A 20,270-nucleotide genomic window follows, 5' to 3' on the forward strand; every position below is an offset into this window, starting at 1 on the left:
GTGATAAGTGTTATTGCTTATGGGGCCTCCTCCTCCTCCTCCTCCTTCCAATCAGGACTCACCCCATTAGCCACATGAATAATCTCTAATTCGAGCCTACTAAGAAAATGTGGCAACTTGAAGATCCACCCACCACACACGATAGACTGGCGGTTGCACGGGCACGAAAGCTACGTTGTTATCCTCATTCCGTAAACGGTGGCTTTTTTAATGGGTGGAGAGCTGAACTATCCTGGGGTACAGAGGATCTGCAATCTAGACTGGGGCTACTGTTGTTTCTTCTAGGTTAGTCCCGATTGACCCCCACCTATGAGAAAAGATGTTCCAGGCACAAACATCTAATCTTACTTATTTAGAACTGCGCTATCAAATGTGTCCTTCCTTGTTTGGTATGTTACTACATAATTTGATGGAGACTTGGCATCTATTTCAAGCAGGTGTGTAGAATAGTGGTTCTCAATCATATTTTGTCTATGGACTCCTGTGATTCTTATTTTACTCGGGTAGACCCCTGCCCCATAGCCATCCAATGTTTAAAAAATATTTTTATAATTAAATATTATCATGAATTGAATAAAAAATTGCTAAAATATTTTGGGTATTGTAAAAAGTACAATTAGTTTATTGAACATAATTTTTAACAAAATCTAAAATGGATCTACAAGAGCCACATAAACCCCAACCAAGAACCACTGATATAGAGGTACACTCTCAGTGGCTTGTGTAGTGGTGCTGAAGTCATGTTGTTATGACAGTGGTGTTATAGTGAGGTAGTGATCATCATCATCATTTAACATCCACTTTTCATGCTAGCATGGGTTGGACGATTTGACTGAGGACTGGCGAATCAGATGGCTGCACCAGGCTCCAATCTTGACCTGGCAGAGTTTTTACAGCTGGATGCCCTTCCTAACTCTGAGATTGTAGTGGGTACTTTTATGTTCCACTGGCACAAGAGCCAGTCAGGCAGTACTGGCAAAAGCCACGTTCAAATGGTGTTTTTTACGTGCCATCTGCGCAGGAGCCAGTCCAGCAGCACTGGCTACGACCTCGCTCGAATGTTTTTCATGTGCCAGTAAAGCGATGCTGGTAACGATCACGCACGAATGATGTTGTAGCATAATCATTATAGTGGTGGGATCATCCTGTCCTTCATTCACGACCATATTACCCAACGTGTTTTTCTCTTTTAAGACAGCAAGTTGTAAGTTGGTTATATTTCTAGCAGACTGAGACATCCTTTGATGGTTCATGGTACTCTTGTGGTTTAATTGCACTGTAATGGTGATATTTTAACGTTGATGCTGATGATATTTTTGTAGTTGTCAGCTGGTTAGAACAGTGGTTACTAAGCAGCATTCCACTACAAACTGGTGTGGTGCATGATATAGGTTAGTACACTGGCGACAATAGTGGATGATTATCTTCTGCTAGTGATATAAACACGAGTGCTTATATGCACCATAAGTCCATATGAGAAGTTCTCCCATGGTAAATCCCATGGTAGATCTTTATTGCAATCAGACCTGGACACAATGCAGCAGTGGATCATGGACTGGCAACTCATGCTGGCTGTGGAGAAATGTACCACTATGCATTTTGGGAGGAAAAACCCAGTGTCTACTTACTCCCTCCACAACACTAATCTCAAAAAGTCTTCTTGTGAATGTGACCTGGGCATTATTGTCGACAGCGATTTGTGTTGGACAAAACACATTGCTAAAATTGCCAAGAAGGCTGAGGGTGTCTTGGCATCACTTACCAAGTCCTTTGTGAGCCGCTCTCTGGCTATCTATCTGAAGCTTTATATAGCTATGGTGCTACCTCACCTGGAATTTGCATCACCGGTCTGGAACCCCTATCTTGCCTAGGATATTAATCATTTGGAAACCATTCAGTGATGTGCAACCAAGAGAATACCCTCCATCAGGCATTTGCCATATTCTGAATGCCTTACTTCCCTGGGCATGGATACATTGAAACTCTGACGTCTGGCAGCTGACTTGGCAGACACCCATAAAATTATTTACCATCTTACTAACAATAACTCTGAGCACCTTTTCAAACTCCACCTGTCTAACACCCGTGGACATGTTTACAAAGTCAGAAAACAGCACAGCTCCCATGACTTTTGGGAACATTTTTTCATGCTAAGAGTTGCTGAAGTATGGAACAAACTGCCGGCATCAGTTGTTAGTTGTCGGAGCACTGCATCCTTCAAAACTTCCATGCTTCCTGAGATTCGCCAACACTACACCTGATTTTCTCCCCTCCATACACATGCAAACATATATCTGTCTCATACACTGTTCACTTTCCAGACATTTGTACTTTACTGCATATGCTTTATATGCACTTTTGACAAGTTGTGGTGCACCTAACCACTGTACACAATAATTTCATTATTATTATCATTTTATTTAAATAATGCAGTATTTTGTGTTCTAGCTATTAAGTGAGAATAAAATTATATTTAAAAGATATGAAAAATACAAACTGAAGTCCTAAATATAGCCTTGATAAGTATATTACATTTATTTGAACTTGGAAATACTTAATCATTTCTGTTTAAATTTTTTAAAAGCTTAAAATATATGCAATACCATTTTTGATAAATTTTTGGACTCTATGTATTAAGTGTGACAACAATGAGTAAATATTTCTGTCTTTCTTCAAATAAACATAACACAATTATCAAGACTATATTTAGAACTTCAGTGTGTAGTTTCCATATTTCTAAATATAATTTTATTATTTTTGCTGTGCATCACTTTATATCTTACAGCACACAAGTGTGTTATAGAGAACTCTTTGGTAACCAGAATTCTAACTATCTCATCTATTCAATCTCGCTATCTGACCACTTTTAAACACCTCCCTACTGGTTATTATTTATGTTACATGATACGACTAATGACTTTAATTAGTTTTCGTATATAAACATCTTCCTCCTTGTATCACTAAACTGATAATCAACCCCTAGTGACTTCCTCGTCAATCCCTCACCATTGTGATCATACTGGGCAGTTCTCAGCAGGCAGTATATGTATATATATATTATATATATATATAATATATATATATATATATATATATATATATATATATATATATATATATATATATATATATATATATATAAAATATATATATAGGTAGTGGGGGCTCCAAAAGGGGTCTCAGTGAGTTGCGTCCCTACCTTCCTGAGCTAGTTTTCCACCATATTTTTTAAAAATTGTGGTAGAGGCCTTAGTCTCAGGACCACTCATGTCTAGAAACTGAGGTTGGGGGTAAACAAGGGTATGCTCCCTGTAGAAAATCCAGCTCCAAAAGAGCCTCATGATAGCAAAGGAGAATGGGCACCAACCAACCCAAAAGTTGGGGTGGGCTGCACCAGCTTATCTCGGTTGCTATGGTATTGAGGTAGATCTAGACACTCCTGTTAATGGGGACAAAACTCAGATTTAAAACACTGGATGAGGATGATGATGATACATGTAAAGTGCATCACTTAAACCTATTGCTGCCAGACTGGGAGTGAGGATGATGATGGGGTCTATGCTGGTTTGAAACCATAATAGTTCACTTACTAATTATATGGGTATGGCTTAGGTCATTCCTAAGCCTATTGAATGTGTTGTCATTTGACCCTCTTGATGTTGCCAAACCATCATCTCCACGTAGGTTTTAAAGGTAAAGTTTTCTCATCCCACCTATATGGAGGAAGGTATGTACTTGAATGCTGGCAGACTGTACTGTGTGTGTTCATTAGACGCAGGTAATGATCATGCTCGAATGGTGTTTTTTACGTGCCATCGGCACGGAGGCCAGCTTGTTGCTCTGGTAACGATCTTGCTCATATGGTACTCTTAGTGGTCCACTAGCACGGATGCCAGTCATTGAATTTGATTTCGATATATATATATATATACACACATACATTTTAATTTTCTGTAATGAGATAAAAAACTAAGGCTGTGTAGATTTTAGAACATTTATAAACAGGTCTTATGTTCTAAAATCTACACTGTATTGGTTTTTTTATCTCATTACGGAAAAAAAAAAATTATAAACACACACTGATATATGACCTATGTTGGACCCCTTCCTCGCATAATCACTGAACCTGGATCTCAACTATGGTCTATCCATAGCACTTATTCAGTATTATCTGAAACCTTTGGTCGTCACTGACACCATTACCTCTCATAACCTATATATATATATCATCATCATCATCGTTTAGCGTCCGTTTTCCATGCTAGCATGGGTTGGACGGTTCAACTGGGGTCTGTGAAGCCGGAAGGCTTCATCAGGCCTAGTCAGATCTGGCAGTGTTTCTACGGCTGGATGCCCTTCCTAACGCCAACCACTCCGTGAGTGTAGTGGGTGCTTTTTACGTGCCACCTGCACAGGTGCCAGACAGAGCTGGCAAGCGGCCACGAACGGATGGTGCTTTTTATGTGCCACCGGCACGGGGGCCAGGCGAGGCTGGCAACAGACATGAACGGATGGTGCTTTTTACGTGCCACCGGCACAAGGCCAGTCGGGGCGGCGCTGGCAACGGTCATGAACGGATGGTTCTCTTACATTCCACCAGCACTGGTAACACATCTGCAATTTCCATTGATTGATTTCGATTCTGATCCTCACTTGCCTCAACAGGTCTTCACAAGTAGAGTTTTGTGTCCCAAGAAGGGAAGGTATGCATACGTAGGCTGGCTCCATCCGATGTAGAAGGCCATATATATATATATATATGTATGTATATACATATATATGCATATATATACATTTATATATATATGTGTGTGTGTGTGTGTGTATATATACACATACATATATGTGCATGCATGTATACATATATTAATATATATATGTATGTATATTTATACATATATAAATATGGGCATGGCTGTGTGGTTAGGGAGCTTGCTTTCTAGCTACATGGTTTCGGGTTCAGTCCCACTACGTGGCACTTTGGGTAGGTGTCTTCCACTATAGCCCCGAGCTGACCGGAGCTTTGTGATTGAATTCGGTAGGTGGAAGTTACTGCCGTGTGTGCATATGTGCGTGTAGGTGCTTGTGCCTCTCCCAAAGAGAGAGAGGGAAAAAAAAAATGATCTACATATATTTTATTTGAGAAATATTTGTATATATATGTATATACATACATCACACACACACACACACACACACACACACACACACACACACACACACACACTCACACAGAGGCACACATGCACATATATGTAGGGTGTTCCTATTCATTTGCACAAGGAAAAAATTTCAAATGAAATATGAAATAACTCTGTGCTCTGATGTCGGTAGGTATGTACGATTTTTATTTAATTATGCTGACAATTGAACAAATTGTTTCATTACTCAAGGGAACTTTTTCAAAGTAAGCTTTGCTAGCATTAGTTGAGAAAGGACCTTTGAGGAATGAAACAATTTGTACAGTTGTCAGCATCATTAAATAAAAATTATATCATCAACATCATCATCATCATTGTTTTAATGTCCACTTTTCCATTTTTTTATGGTTCAGATAGAATTTGTTGAGACAGATGTTCTATGACCTGATGCCCTTTCTATTGCCATCTCTCACATCTCACAAGTTAACGAGTAAGGTAATATCTCCCCTTGGCCAGACATGTTTTCATGATAGAGTGGAAATGAAGGATACTGCATGTATGATGGTGTTGCTTGTTTACAACTGTCATACAAGACCAAAACAAGGAAATGCACACTTGCACGCACGGGTACACACACACATGCACACACACACCATTCTCTCACACAGCAGGCTTCTATCAAATCCACTTACGAGCTTTGTTTGGCCTTGGGCTATAGGAGAAAACATTTGTCCAAGGAGAATAAACAAAAGTAGCATGGTTGAAAACTTCTTACCCATGTGGCCATGTCTACATATATATATATATATATATATATTAATATACATACATAAGTGCAGGCGTGGCAGTGTCATAAGAAGCTTGCTTCCCAATCACATGGTTATGGGTTCAGTCCTACTGTATGGAACTTTGGGCAAGTGCCTGCCTTCTCCTATAACCTCAGGCCACTGACCAAAGCCTTGTGAGTGGATCTAGTGGAAACTGAAAGAAGTCTGTTGTATGTATATATATATGTATATATCAATGCGCATGTGTGTGTCTTTGTGTTTGTGTTTATTCCCCATCATTGCTTGACAAACAGTGTTGGTGTGTTTTTGTTCCTGTAACTTAGTGGTTTGGCAAAAGAGACCGATAGAATAAGTACTAGGGCTGAAAAAATAAGGTGGGTGATTGATTTCTTTGACTAAAGACCCTTCAAGGCGGTGCTCCAGCATGGCCACAGTCAAATAACTGAAACAAGTAAAAGAATAAAAGAATACACATGCACACATCTATCTATCAATCTCTATACATATACATATATATATTCTGAGACCCCCTTCGGTCACGACACAGACCATGGGATTGCACCTGGAAAGTTGCCCTGCCAGGCACAAGTCTGGGCAAGGTTGTTTATGGAAGACCAGCAGTCGCCCATGCATACCAGCCTCCCCTATCAACACCACCAGTGTTATCCAAGGAAAAGGCAACGGCCGATATATATAACAATTGCAGCATGGAAGGTGTTTATAAGCCATTTAAAAACACACAAAAACTGTTAGATTCACTTCAACATTTAAATTTAATTTGCCAAAATATTTTCGTTGCTTTGAGACCACGACCTGTTCACTGACGAAATCCCATGCTGCAGCACGGAATTTTGTCAGTGAACAGGTTGTGGTCTCAAAGCAACGAAAATATTTTGGCTAATTAAATTTAAATGTTGAAGTGAATCTAACGGTTTTGTGTGTTTCTTAAATGGCTTATAAACACCTTCCATGCTGCAATTGTTTATATATATATATATATATATATTATATATATATATATATATATAGTTTAGATGTCTAAGCAGTGGACATCTACACATTAATTCTATAAGACAATGCTAACAGTGTATCTAATTATAATTTACACTCAGTTATGAATGCATACATACATACATACATACACATATATACATATATGCATACATATGTATATATATGTATATACATGTATATATATTTATATAGATATGCACACACACACACATATATATATATATCTATATACATACACACACATATATTTATGTATATATATATATTTATATATGTATATATTTATACATGTGTATATATATTTTATTTAGAGATAGTCCCTTTCATCCCACCATATAAAAGAATTTTAATTTAATTTAATACTTACTACTCATTTCTCAGCTACGCGTGTTTCTTGAGGTTCTTTTACAGTTCCTTAAGTACGCAGTGTTTTACAGAGGCTTTTCTTAAAATGTAACCCCAATCATCAGGCCTCTAAATAACTTTATCATAGTTCCATACCAAATACTATATTTTAATTTTGAAACTGGAAAACCAGGCCCATGAGCCTGGCTAGGCTTTAAAAAAGGGCGCATTTATTATATATATATATATATATATATATATATATATATATATATATATATATATATATATATATTTATATATATATGTCTTCATATATATATTTATATATGTATGTTTTCACACACACACAGACACATATTTAGCAATACTAAATCTCTGAGAGAGATGTAAACAGTAGTAGCATGACGTTGTGAAGTATATTTGCCACCAAAATGTGGCTGACTCATATGGGACGATGCTACTGTAGTTTATAGCTCCAGGAAGACATCTCCTCCAGCTGGCTAATGACACACTGTCAGTGCCCGATCAGTATTTGCAAAGGGAAATCATCATTCCTATCTCTAGCCTCACATGATACACATGGACCCAGGTTTCTGAGTAATAACCCATCATCAGTATATGACAATCACCAACTAGGGATGAGAAGTGATTTTGAATGCAAATAAATATGCTTTTTCCAGGGACAAAAAGTCGCTGATCCCAAAAAAGGAAAAACAAGCAATAATAAATCTTTGAGCGAGTTGTGTGTGTGTGTGTATATATACATATATACATATATATATCAGTGAGTTGGACAGTGTGCTATGACCAGTGGTGTCAAATGGATGCCTGATGGACTGGTTGGTCAAGGTGATCAAGGTGATATATATATATATATATATGTGTGTGTGTGTGTGTGTGAATTGTTGACGATTTTCTTCCTCTGTCTTCCCTTCTAATGGACTTTACTCTGTTTCTGAAGAGGAGCATCTGCTCGAAATGTTAAACCATCTTTCTTTCCTTCCCTGAGTGTCTGCTAATACTTTGCATGTACCATGTCTTTGCATTGTTATTTTTTGTGTTTGTTCTTTTTGGGATTTACTATATATATATATATATATATATATATATATATATATATATATATATATAAGTCTTTTAGCTCTTATTTTAACCTTTTACTTGTTTCAATCATTAGACTGAAGAGTTTTAGTTGAATGAATTGACCCCAGCACTTGCATTTTTACTAATTTTAGTACTTATTCTATCAATCTCTTTAGCTAAACCACTAAGCTATGGGAATATAAACAAACCAACACTGGTTGTCAAGTGGTGACAAACACTGACACAAAGATACACACACGTAGACATTTATATATATAAAATGTATATATCATCATCATCGTTTAATGTCCGTTTTCCATGCTAGCATGGGCTGGACGGTTCGACCAGGGTCTTGGAAGCCAGGAGGCTGCACCAGGCTCCAGTCTGATCTGGCAGTGTTTCTACAGCTGGATGCCCTTCCTAATGCCAACCACTCCATGAGTGTCATGGGTGCTTTTTTACGTGCCACCGGCACAGGGGCCAGAGGAGGCTGGCATTATATATATCAATGACAGACTTCCAAAAGTTTCCATTTGCCAAGTTCAGTCACAAGGCATTGACCAACCCAGGGCTATCATAGAAAACATATGTATATATATATATGTATGTGTGTGTGTGTTTGTGTGTGGAGGGGTGTAGGTGTGGGTATGAATATATATATATTTGTGTATGCAATCAACATTAACATACTGTGTCTGTCCAGTCCAACATCTACACAATGTATCTATGCAGCCAATATCAGCAGAGTCTTTATGACTACATACTATGTCTATCCAATCAATAGATGCAGATTGTGATTAACCGACCTACAAATTACATTGTGTTCCAAAACAATTGTTTTATTCACTCTTAAATAACTGAAATGAATGAATCAAAGGAAAAATAGAACAAAAATTAAACATAAAAAAAAAAAAAACTACATTAATTTTTATTTTATCTTTTGTTTTTATAAAATTTCTTTCAGAATGAAAAAGTCTACTGCAAACTTTTGAACAGCCTAATACATCCTCTGGGGGCTTCTGATACAATCTTTGGTCTGCGACCTGGTGACTTGACAGATTATCTACGTACAGTATGTTATCATCTTTTATATTAACATTTTGGTCTTGTAATTTCCCATATGGCGCCAGTATTTGTATATATTAAATCAGGACAAACAATAAACAGTAATATAAACAGGCAATAAAGAGAAATATGAAGTTGGTGCTGGTAAGGATTCAAATATCTTTCTCTATTTAATGCTTAGGCATTTACTAAACATATTTTCATATAGAAAGACAATGCAGGGTTATTTCTGTTAGATTGTATAAGAAAACTAAAGTTCAGAAGTAAAACAAAGTTAATATTAAACTTTATAATGTCACACATGCTTTCCAATTTGCTTCTCATTCCCAGTTGGTGTGATCTTTACCAAACCCTCTTGCATTAAAATCTCCCAAGATGAACAACTTGTCAAGTTTCATGACAGATTTAAGAAGCAACTCAAAAATCTCCATCGCAGTTGAATTTAATATTTTCCATGTACAAAATAACTTACATTTTCATCAAAAGTGATTGTCAAGGAAAGAAAAGAACTGAATTTCGATGTTTTTCAGTTGGGTTCTTCACCATAATAAGTCTGACACTTGGTTATTTTGGTTCTTCTTCCAGCTTTTTTACTGTATTATTTATACATTCCTTCTCTGCCTTACAATGTCTGGATCAATAAAATAATTAATTGCCCTTTTTTTCTGTGAAACTAATTTCTGCAATGCTCCTACGTCAGTCTTGTTCATTGAAAGCACTATCCAACCAGCATCATTCTTTCAAGTCTTAGCAATTTTTTATTCCATTCCATGTTTACTGTTTTAGCCAAAATATTAGCATCTGGTCCAAGTTAGGAAGAAGCAAACTAGGTTTAGGGCAGAGATTTTAGTCCTTTAACTCATTGTTGGAAATGATTAAAGTTTCTAAGCACCATCTGCACGTGGTTGATACCAGTTTTCCCTGACTGGCTCCCTTACTGGTGGCACGTAAAAAGCACTCACTACACTTTTGAAGTGGTTGGCATTAGGAAAGGTAACCAGCTGTAGAAACCTTGTCAGATCAGACTGGGGCCTGGTGCAGCCTACTGGCTTGCCAGTCCTCAGTCAAGCCATCCAACCCATGCTAGCATGGAAAGCAGACGTTAAACGACGACGGCGACGGCGACGACAACGACGACGAGGACGGCGACGACGACGATGACGACGACGACGACGACGAGAGTTGGCAAGTCACTTAGCTGCTAAATTCTGGGATGACAACACAACCATTGACTGCCAAAATGGGACAACTGGCCATAGCTGTTTTGATGCTGGCAATTTGACACAGCTGAGTGGATGTTGTTCCTGTTTGAGCAACAGTATTTTTTGGCACTGGAGGTAAATACACACATGCACGCACACACACACACACACACACACACACACACACACACACACACACACACACACACACACACAAGCAGACATGATGGTTAGAGGTTCAGATAGGTGCAGTGACATGGACGATAGACAAATGATTGATGAGAGGGCCAAGCAATAGAGTGGCAAAATGTGAATCTCATATAGCAGGGAACTTGTAGTTAAGAGCATAGAAACTCATCATCATCATCATCATCATCATCATCAACACCATCAACACCACCATCAACACCATCAACACCACCCACCATCACCATCATCATCATCATCATCATCATCATCATCACCCCCCACCATCATCATCATCATCATCATCATCATCACCACCACCATCACCACCACCACCACCATCATCACCACCACCACCATCATCATCATCACCATCATCATCATCATCATTACCACAACAACCACCACCACCATCACCACCACGATCATCACGATCATCACAATCATCACGATCATCATCATCATCATCATCATCATCATCACTGTCACACAGCATCCATTTTCTGTACTAGCAATGGGTCGGATGGTTTGACAGGAGCCGGTCAGCCAGAGGAGTGCATTAAACTATGCGTCTGCTTCAGCCTGGTTTTGCTGGCTTGTTGCCCTTCCAAATGCCAACGTCAACAAAGAGACAGAGAAAAAGTAGGCTTATTGAAGGTGGAGTGAAAGAGTGATAAAAAGAAAAGCTGTGAGATCAAGAGTGAGAAGATGTAAGGAAAGTGAGGAAGAAAGAGACTGATGAGAGATAAGTTTAGAAAGAAAGAGAGGAGGAAAAAGAAAAAAGAGAAAGAAGGCAATAGAGAAAAGACGAAGATTTGAAATAATCAGATTAGGCTAGAAATATAAATCTTAGTTTGAGGTAAATAGAGAGGAAATGGTAGTTCAACTTGTCTGATCTATCTATCTATCTATCTATCTATCTATCTATCTATCTATCTATCTATCTATCTATCTATCTATCTATCTATCTATCTATCTGTCTGTCTGTCTGTCTGTCTGTCTGTCTGTCTGTCTGTCTGTCTGTCTGTCCGTCCGTCTGTCCGTCTGTCTGTCTGTCTACATACATATATATATACATCTCTCTCTCTCTCTCTCTCTCTATATATATATATATATATATATATATATACATACATGCATGCACACACATATATACATGCATATGTATAGGTACATATGTATATATATATTTATATATATATATATATATATATATATACATGCGTGTGTGTGTATATCCATACATACATACATCTCTATCTCTCTCCCTATATATATATATGTCTGCATACACAGTCTCTGCTGAGGTTCACTCCTGGTACAACATCAAAATCACAATCTATGAAATTATAAATAATAAGTAAATTAATAAAATGATATTATCATTAAAATTATTAATAATTTCATTAATATCTGGTTCTAGACTTGTAATGTATTCCTTTTTCAGCTAATGTTCACAATTTTTATACTTATAAAAATATCCTTTAAATACATATGCACACACACAGACACACACACACACATGCACACACACATAGATATATACATGCACACAAACATACATATATAAATAGATACACATATATACATATACATATGTATATATATATATATATATATATATATATATTTATATTATATATATTATATATATATATAAACACACATATATAATATGTATATGAATAAATGTATATGTGTGTGTGTATAATATAATATGTGTAAATATATATATATATATATATATATATATATATATATATATGTGTACACATATGCATATATATGTTCATATATATATATGTATACATATATACATACATGTATATACACATAAACACCTATATAAAGAAGTAAAGGTTTATATTTTACATTTATATTTCTCACTTGAACATTTTTAATTGCGCTTTTACAATAAAAGTAATTACACTTTTCCACATACTAAATAAAGTTTTCTTGAGGTGTGGGCATGGATATATTGTAACAAATATTGCTGCCTAACCACATGATTTTGTGCACCATTTTGTATCAGGACAATTTGAGTATTTTCTTTCATTGCTCTCAGCTGATAAATGTAATATGAGTGAAATTCTCAAGTAGAAACTGTATGGATACCCAGCACACACACACACACACACACACACATATAGATGGACACACACATGCACACACACATACGTATTTATATATGTGTGTGTGTGTATATATATTTTATTGGGAGCTACATGTATGGACCAAAACAGTTTGATTCAAATTCGTTGGTACTCCAAGTTTCAAGCCATTTTGAATTTGGATCAAACTGTTTTGACCTTCCCTCCATATATATATATATGTAGGTATTTGGAGGGGCAATGGCCCAGTGGTTAGGGTAGTGGAGTTGCGGTCGTAGGATCGCGGTTTTGATTCCCAGACTGGGCGTTGTGAGTGTTTATAAAGCTCAACGAGGCTCTGGCAGGGGGTGGTGGTGATCCCTGCTGTACTCTTTTGCCACAACTCTCTCTCACTCTTTCTTCTGTTGGCCTGCTCGCTTAGCCAGCGAGGTGGCGTCATCTGAAGGCGAAAACAATGTGAAGCTCATTGTGACCAGCGATGTGTAGCAACATCTGATAGCCTGGTCGGTCACAGTGATCACGGTAATATATATATATATGTGAGTGTTGTGTGTGTGTGTGTGTGTGTGTGTGTGTGTGCGTGTGTGTGTGTGTATGTGCACCACACATATATATATATTATATATATATGTGTATTTATGTATGTATGCATATGTTGAATGAAGAAAAACAAGAGAAAGCACAAGAGGGATATGTTTCTTGAAAGTGTTATTAGTTTAACACTTGAAAAGAAAAAGAGAAGGGTGATGGAGAAAGGAGAAGAGAAGAAAAAAGTTAGGGGCCAAGTGGGAATGCAGTTCTGTGAGGAGGAGTGAAGAGAGGAAGAAAGGGGAAGTTGTATGCATATAAAGGAGAATATCTATGCAAGGAGCTGAGCATATGAGTGTGTGTGTGTGTGTGTGTGTGTGTGTGTGAACAATGTGGGGTGCAGGTGGTTGACTGGGGATGAGTGGTGATGAGATGGATGAGGTTAAGTTGTGAGGGAGGTATGGAAGCAGAAAAAAATGTGGGAAACTGGAGTAAATGGTATAATTGGTGAGCCAAAAAAATTAAGGCATACATAAATAGAAGAATTGTTTCAAAGATAAAGGTGGAAAATAATAAGTGGTAAAAAATATGTCAATATTCAAAAGAAAGAGAACAGTTGAGCATGAAAGAGCATGTAAAAAGACAAGGGAATATATATAATATAAGGAATATATATAAATCATGTGATTATTGAAAAAAAGGAGAGTTGCCAAAGATAGAGATGCTTATTGAAAGGGTATAGAAAACAGACAGTAAAGAAAAATGTTATTTCACAGCAAAAAAGGTACACATGCAGAGAAAAGGAGTTGCAAAATCAATAAAGTGGAACAGGAAGAATTATGGTGAAAGGCAGAGAAGATTGGAAGAGAAGGATTAAAAAATTATATGTACAACATGTGGAAATTATGGCTGAGAATTTGGTATTGGAAATGGGAGAAGTTGTAACAGGAAGAGAAAATTGTACAGAGGATATAAAATGAAATGTTATTAAAAGAGGATGTGAATAAAAACTGTAGGGTGGAAAATTGATTTACACAGGTTGAGAGAATGGGAACAGAAGGGTTAAAAAAATATACATGTACCATGTGGAGGAGAAGTTTGGAAGGATATTAAAAAGGATGTAAAAAAAGGGTGTGTAAAAAAAAAAGAGTTAGTTTGTATGGATTGAGAGAAAGTGTTGAAGTCCAATAGAGATGGTAAAGTTTCCAGGAAGTAAAGGTAATCCAGTGTTGTAAGAGATAAAGGAATGATTTAATGGTCAGTTCGAGGCAAAAATACATGTGGTGTGGTGGATATTTTATGGAGCTAGAGATAGTAATGGAGTGGGAGGGCGAAACCAGAGAAGATAAAAGACAGGGTCTCAGTGCGTTAAATGTATGTGCAAGGTGGTGGTGGTGATGGTGGTGGTAGTAGTATGTGTGCATGAATGGTCAGTAGTCAGGCATGCAGCGAGTGGCAGGTGGAAGTGAGGGTTAGTATGGGTATAGACAAAAAGGGTAACATCAGAAGTAGTAACAACAGGAAGAAAACTAATTATATATCACCCTATCCATGCACACACACACACACACACACGTGTTTATACATGTGTTTGTGAGTATGTATATATATATATATGTGTATGTATATGTATGTATATATATATATATATATGTATGTATGTATGTATATATATATATATTACCAATTGATTTCACACTAGGGGTTCAATGGCTTGTTATATGACAGCCCAGTTATGTAACCTTGTACTCTTCAGAGATGGCAATTATGGAATGAAATAAAGTGACAACTATCTATTGTTAAGGGTCAGACTCAGATAGCTATCTGACTAGTTGCCTATACAGCTAAGCACCTTATAGTTGTGAAACCAACTGTCACTCTCTGACCAGCCATAACAAAACAACCTTCTAAGCATTACTACTATGTTTTAGAGTATCCTTTTTTTCTAGGATATATGAACTACCAACTGATAGACACTCACACACACACACACACATACATCGTCGTTGTCATCATCATCATCATCATCATCATCATCATCTTCTTCATCATCATCATGTTCATCTATTTTTCATGTTGGCTTGTGTTGGTTGGTTTGACAGAGAACTGTCTAGACGCCAATTGTCTGTTTTGGCAAGGTTTCTACAGCTGGCTGCCCTTCCTAACATCAACCACTTTGAGAGTGTAGTGGATGCTTTTTATGTGCCACCGGTATCGGAGCCAGTCAAGCGGCACTGACATTGGCCACACTCAGATGGTGCTTTTTATGTGCCAGTCAAGCAGCACTGTATATGTGGTGTGTGCGTGTGTGTGTGTGTGCAGGTGTTGTGTGGTAAGAAGTTTGTTTCCCAACCATATGGTTCTAGGTTCAGTTCCACTGCGTAATACCTTGGGCAAGTGTCTTTCACTCTAGCCTCAGTTTGAGCAAAGCCTTGTGAGTGGATTTGGTAGATGGAAACTGAAAAAAGCTTGTCATATATATATGTGTGTGTGTGTTTTGTGTCTGTATTTGTTCCCTACTGCCAATTGACAACTGGCGTTGTAGTGTTTTTGTCCTCTGTAACTTAGTGGTTCAGCAAAAGAGACCAATAGAATAAGACCCAGGTTTAAAAAAAAACAGTGCCGGGGTTGATACATTTGACTAAAAATTCATCAAGGTGGTGCTCCAGCATGACCACAGTCCAGCAACTAAAACAAGTATACACATAAATGAGTAAATGAATATGCCCCAGCATGGCCACAGCTCATGAGATGAAACTAGAATCAATCAATCAATCATATATATATATATATTGTTACCTGCGTCGCCTTACTGGTACTTGTGCTGGTGGCACGTGAAAAAACATTTGAGCGAGGTTGTTGCCAGTGCTCCTGTGCAGGTGGCACATAAAAAGCTCCATTTGAGCGTGGTCATTGCCAGTACCGCCTGACAGGCCCTCGTGCTGGTGGCACATAAAAGCACCTGCTACACTCTTGGAGTGGTTGGCGTTAGGAAGGGCATCTGGCTGTAGAAACTCTGCCAGATCAGATTGGAGTCTGGTGCAGCCATCTGGTTCGCCAGACCTCAGTCAAATCGTCCAACCCATGCTAGCATGGAAAGCAGACGTTAAACAATGATGATGATGATGATATATTATATATATATATATACATATATAAAACACAAAAAGGAATGAAGAATTATGCATTTTTAATTCATAATTTATAATCCATTAGCAAAATCATGATGGCTGTTGGATTATGTATTATAAATTATGAATTAAAAGTAAAACAATCTCCATTCTTCTTTGTTTTAAACTGTAGATTGAATTCTTCAGAAATGAACTTTAGATTTACAAATATAATTGAAACACAAATTAATTGTATCAGCTACATGGTTTCCAACGATTCTCACTGGGCTTGATCTATTGTAACTTGACTAAGAGTCAAGTTATAATACAACAGTGCTGAAAAGTGCTTAAAAAGTATTTGTATGGATTTTGCTATCCCTATTCTTTTGTGTGGGTGTGTGTATGGGTGTGTTTGACTGTATGAATGTGTGTGTGTGTGCGTGCATGTCTGTATGTGTGTATATATATATTTAAAGATAGATATATAGATATACATAAATATGCATATTATATATATATATATGTGTGTGTGTGTGTGTGTGTGTGTGTGTGCGTGTATATATATATATATATATATATATAATAATTATTTGAGGGAATAATATTCCTAACTTACAGGAATAATATATATATATATATACACATTTTAAACATGTATATAGGTATACATATATGCATGTATCTATCTATTTATCTATCTGTCTATATATATATATGTATATATACACACACACACACACACGCAAAACATGTTTATTGCAATGAATATCAACAATAAGAAGTGAAACTGGTTTGTTATTATGTACTTTAGAATATTTAATTATGTATTTTCATAATTATGTGCCTTGGAGTGTTAATAAAGTATTTTGAAATGATCTGATTATTGGAATGTATTTTATGTATGATAAGATATTTTGGAATATGTAATAACATATTTTGAAATAATTTGATTGTGATAATCTGTTTTTGAATTGAAATTGTATTTTGAAATGACTTGATTGTAATAATGTACTTTTGAATTCACTGCAATATAAAAGGAACAGAACAGTTTCTTCTTTTTATTATTATTTTTCTAAATCTGATTGCTTGTGTGATATATATATATATACATATATATCTATATCTATATCTATATATACTGGGTCATCCAATAAGTAATACAGTTTTTGCAATTGCATGAACTAAAAGTTGGAGGGAGATGGAATAAACTATCTGCATCAGTTTGCTATAAAAGCAGGTAGTAATTTTATCTTTTCCTTGTTCTTAGTACAAGTTTTGAAGAGTGCAGTTCGACTTTAACAATTATTTTTTCAAAGCTATAATGGAAGTGACAAAGGAGCATATTCGGCATATTTTGTTTTCTGAGTTCAATAAAAGCAACAATACAATAGAAAGTATGAGGAATATTAATACAGTATATGGGGATTGGACAATAAGCATAAGCTCGAGTCAATGGTGGTTCCAGAAATTCTGAGCCAGAAACTACAGCCTAGAAGATGAGCCTTGTCCTAGAAGAACTGCAGAGCACAATGATGATGTCCAGCAAACTTTGCGGGAAAAAATCCTATTGTAACTATTGAGGAATTAGCAGAGAAGCTTGGATTTAGTCAGTCAACCATTCATTGACACCTGTGTGCCATTGGAAAAGTCAGCAAATTGGGTCAGTAGGTTCCTCACAAACTTTCTGAGTCTAATTGCATGCAAAAAGTGAATGCTTGCTCTTCTTTGCTGTCACATCTCACGAATGAACCTGTTTTAGACCAAATAGTGACTAGTGATGAGAAATAGGTTCTCTATAAAAATGTCAAGTGCTGAAGACAGTGGGTATGGAAAAGAGAAACACTGGCACCCCAGGCTAAAGAAGGTCTTCTCTCAAGTAAGGTGTTGTTATCTGTTTGGTGGGATATGAAAGGTTTAGCCCACTTTGAACTTTTAAACCCAAACCAAACAATAACAAAGGAGATCCACTATGAGCAGCTTGAGTGGCTTAAGTCAGTGCTAGAAGAAAAATGACCATCTTTGGTTTCAAGACGAAAGGTGTTCTTCTATCAAGATAATACTCAGCCACATACACTAAGGATGACATTCCAAAAGTTAGAGCAGTTTGAATGGTAAACAATGCCTCACCCACCATATTCGCCAGACATTGCCCCATCTGATTATCATTTATTCTGGAGTCTTCAGAATCATTTGAACAGAAAAAATATGAATTCTGTAGACAAGGTCAGAACAGTATTGGAGGAGTAATTTTTGTCACAGACAAGTGAATTTTGGAAGAGGGGCTTTGCAAGTCTACCAGATAGATGAAAGAGCATCATAAAAAATGAAGGAGAGTATATTTTAGATTAAAAATGAACTTTGTTTATCTTAAATTTGAAAAATTAAGAAGTATACAAAACTGCATTTTTTATGGGATGACCCAATATATATATATATGGGATGACCCAATATATATATATATATATATATATATATATATATATATAAAATGCTTAGCGGTTTTTTGTCTACCGTTATGTTCTGAGTTCAAATTCTGCCAAGGTCGAATTTGCCTTTCAACCTTTCGGGGTCGATAAATCAAGTACCAGTTGCTCACTGGGGGTCGATGTAATCGACTTAATCCCTTTGTCTGTCCTTGTTTGTCTCCTCTATGTTTAGCCCCTTGTGGGTAATAAAGAAATAAGAAGCTTGCTTACCAGCCGCAAGGTTCCGGGTTCAGTCCCACTGCGTGGCACCTTGGGCAACTGTTTTCTACTATAACCTCGGGCTGACTAAAGCCCTGTGAGTGGATCTGGTAGACGGAAATTGAAAGAAGCCTGTCATGTATATGTATATATATATATATTTATATATACATGTATGTGTGTGTATATGTTTGTGTGTCTGTGTTTGTCCCCCCAACATCGCTTGATAACCGATGCTGGTGTGTTTACATCCCTGTAACTTAGCAGTTCGGTAAAAGAGACCGATAGAATAAGTACTAAGCTTACAAAGAATAAGTCCTGGGGGTCGATTTGCTTGACTAAAATGCGGTGCTCCAGCATGGGCACAGTCAAATGACTGAAACAAGTAAAAGAGTAACAATAAGGTGGACCATATACAGCCAGCTAGTTTAGAACAAGTTGCATTCTAGTATTCTACTATCACTGTTAGATGAAAGGGAAAGAACAGTGTTTGTTATGATAGGAAGCACTTTGAGATCAGGGATAGTAATGCAATATTTTGTATGAGTTAGTGTCTGTACATTGTCTGCATTGATGTATGATGTTTGTAATACTGAAGTGCAAAGTTACAGACTGAATGGTCATGAGTTCAAATCTTATATATATTAATCATATTGTGTCCTAGGAATAGGTAAATAATTCTGTCATCCTCAGTATACATGACTGAAGAAAAACTATATTTCTATTTCACAGTTGGCTGGTTTGCAGTATGAAAGACATCCAAGTGTAAAAATAATTGCTCTTTCAATATGTAAATGTGTAAATCAGCAGAAAGCATTGTACCTATATTGCCATCAAAAATTGTATGTGATATAGCAATTATAAATAAAATAAAAGTAAAGTACACACACACACACATACACTCACACACACATTTATCAGAATATGTATGAGTTTGTTTCAATTTTACATACAAGGAAAAAGAACTCAATACATGAACTAGAGAATATATAATCTTTTATTAACTGTGA

The 20,270-nt window shown here is 36.6% G+C and overlaps 1 protein-coding gene across 2 annotated transcripts in view; it reads left to right on the top strand.

Annotated features, from left to right (window-relative positions):
* Nucleotides 1-20,270, top strand: part of LOC115216786 (protein unc-13 homolog D) — a 527,921-nt gene that overhangs the window by 98,595 nt on the left and 409,056 nt on the right. For both annotated transcript variants that reach the window (XM_036504398.1, XM_029786361.2), the window contains exon 2: nucleotides 9,339-9,446. In XM_036504398.1, coding sequence (XP_036360291.1) covers nucleotides 9,339-9,446 — 108 coding nt within the window. The remainder of the gene's footprint in view (nucleotides 1-9,338; nucleotides 9,447-20,270) is intronic.

The sequence above is a fragment of the Octopus sinensis genome, linkage group LG1 (assembly GCF_006345805.1).
Source record: "Octopus sinensis linkage group LG1, ASM634580v1, whole genome shotgun sequence".
In the NCBI taxonomy this organism is placed as follows: Eukaryota; Metazoa; Mollusca; class Cephalopoda; order Octopoda; family Octopodidae; genus Octopus; species Octopus sinensis.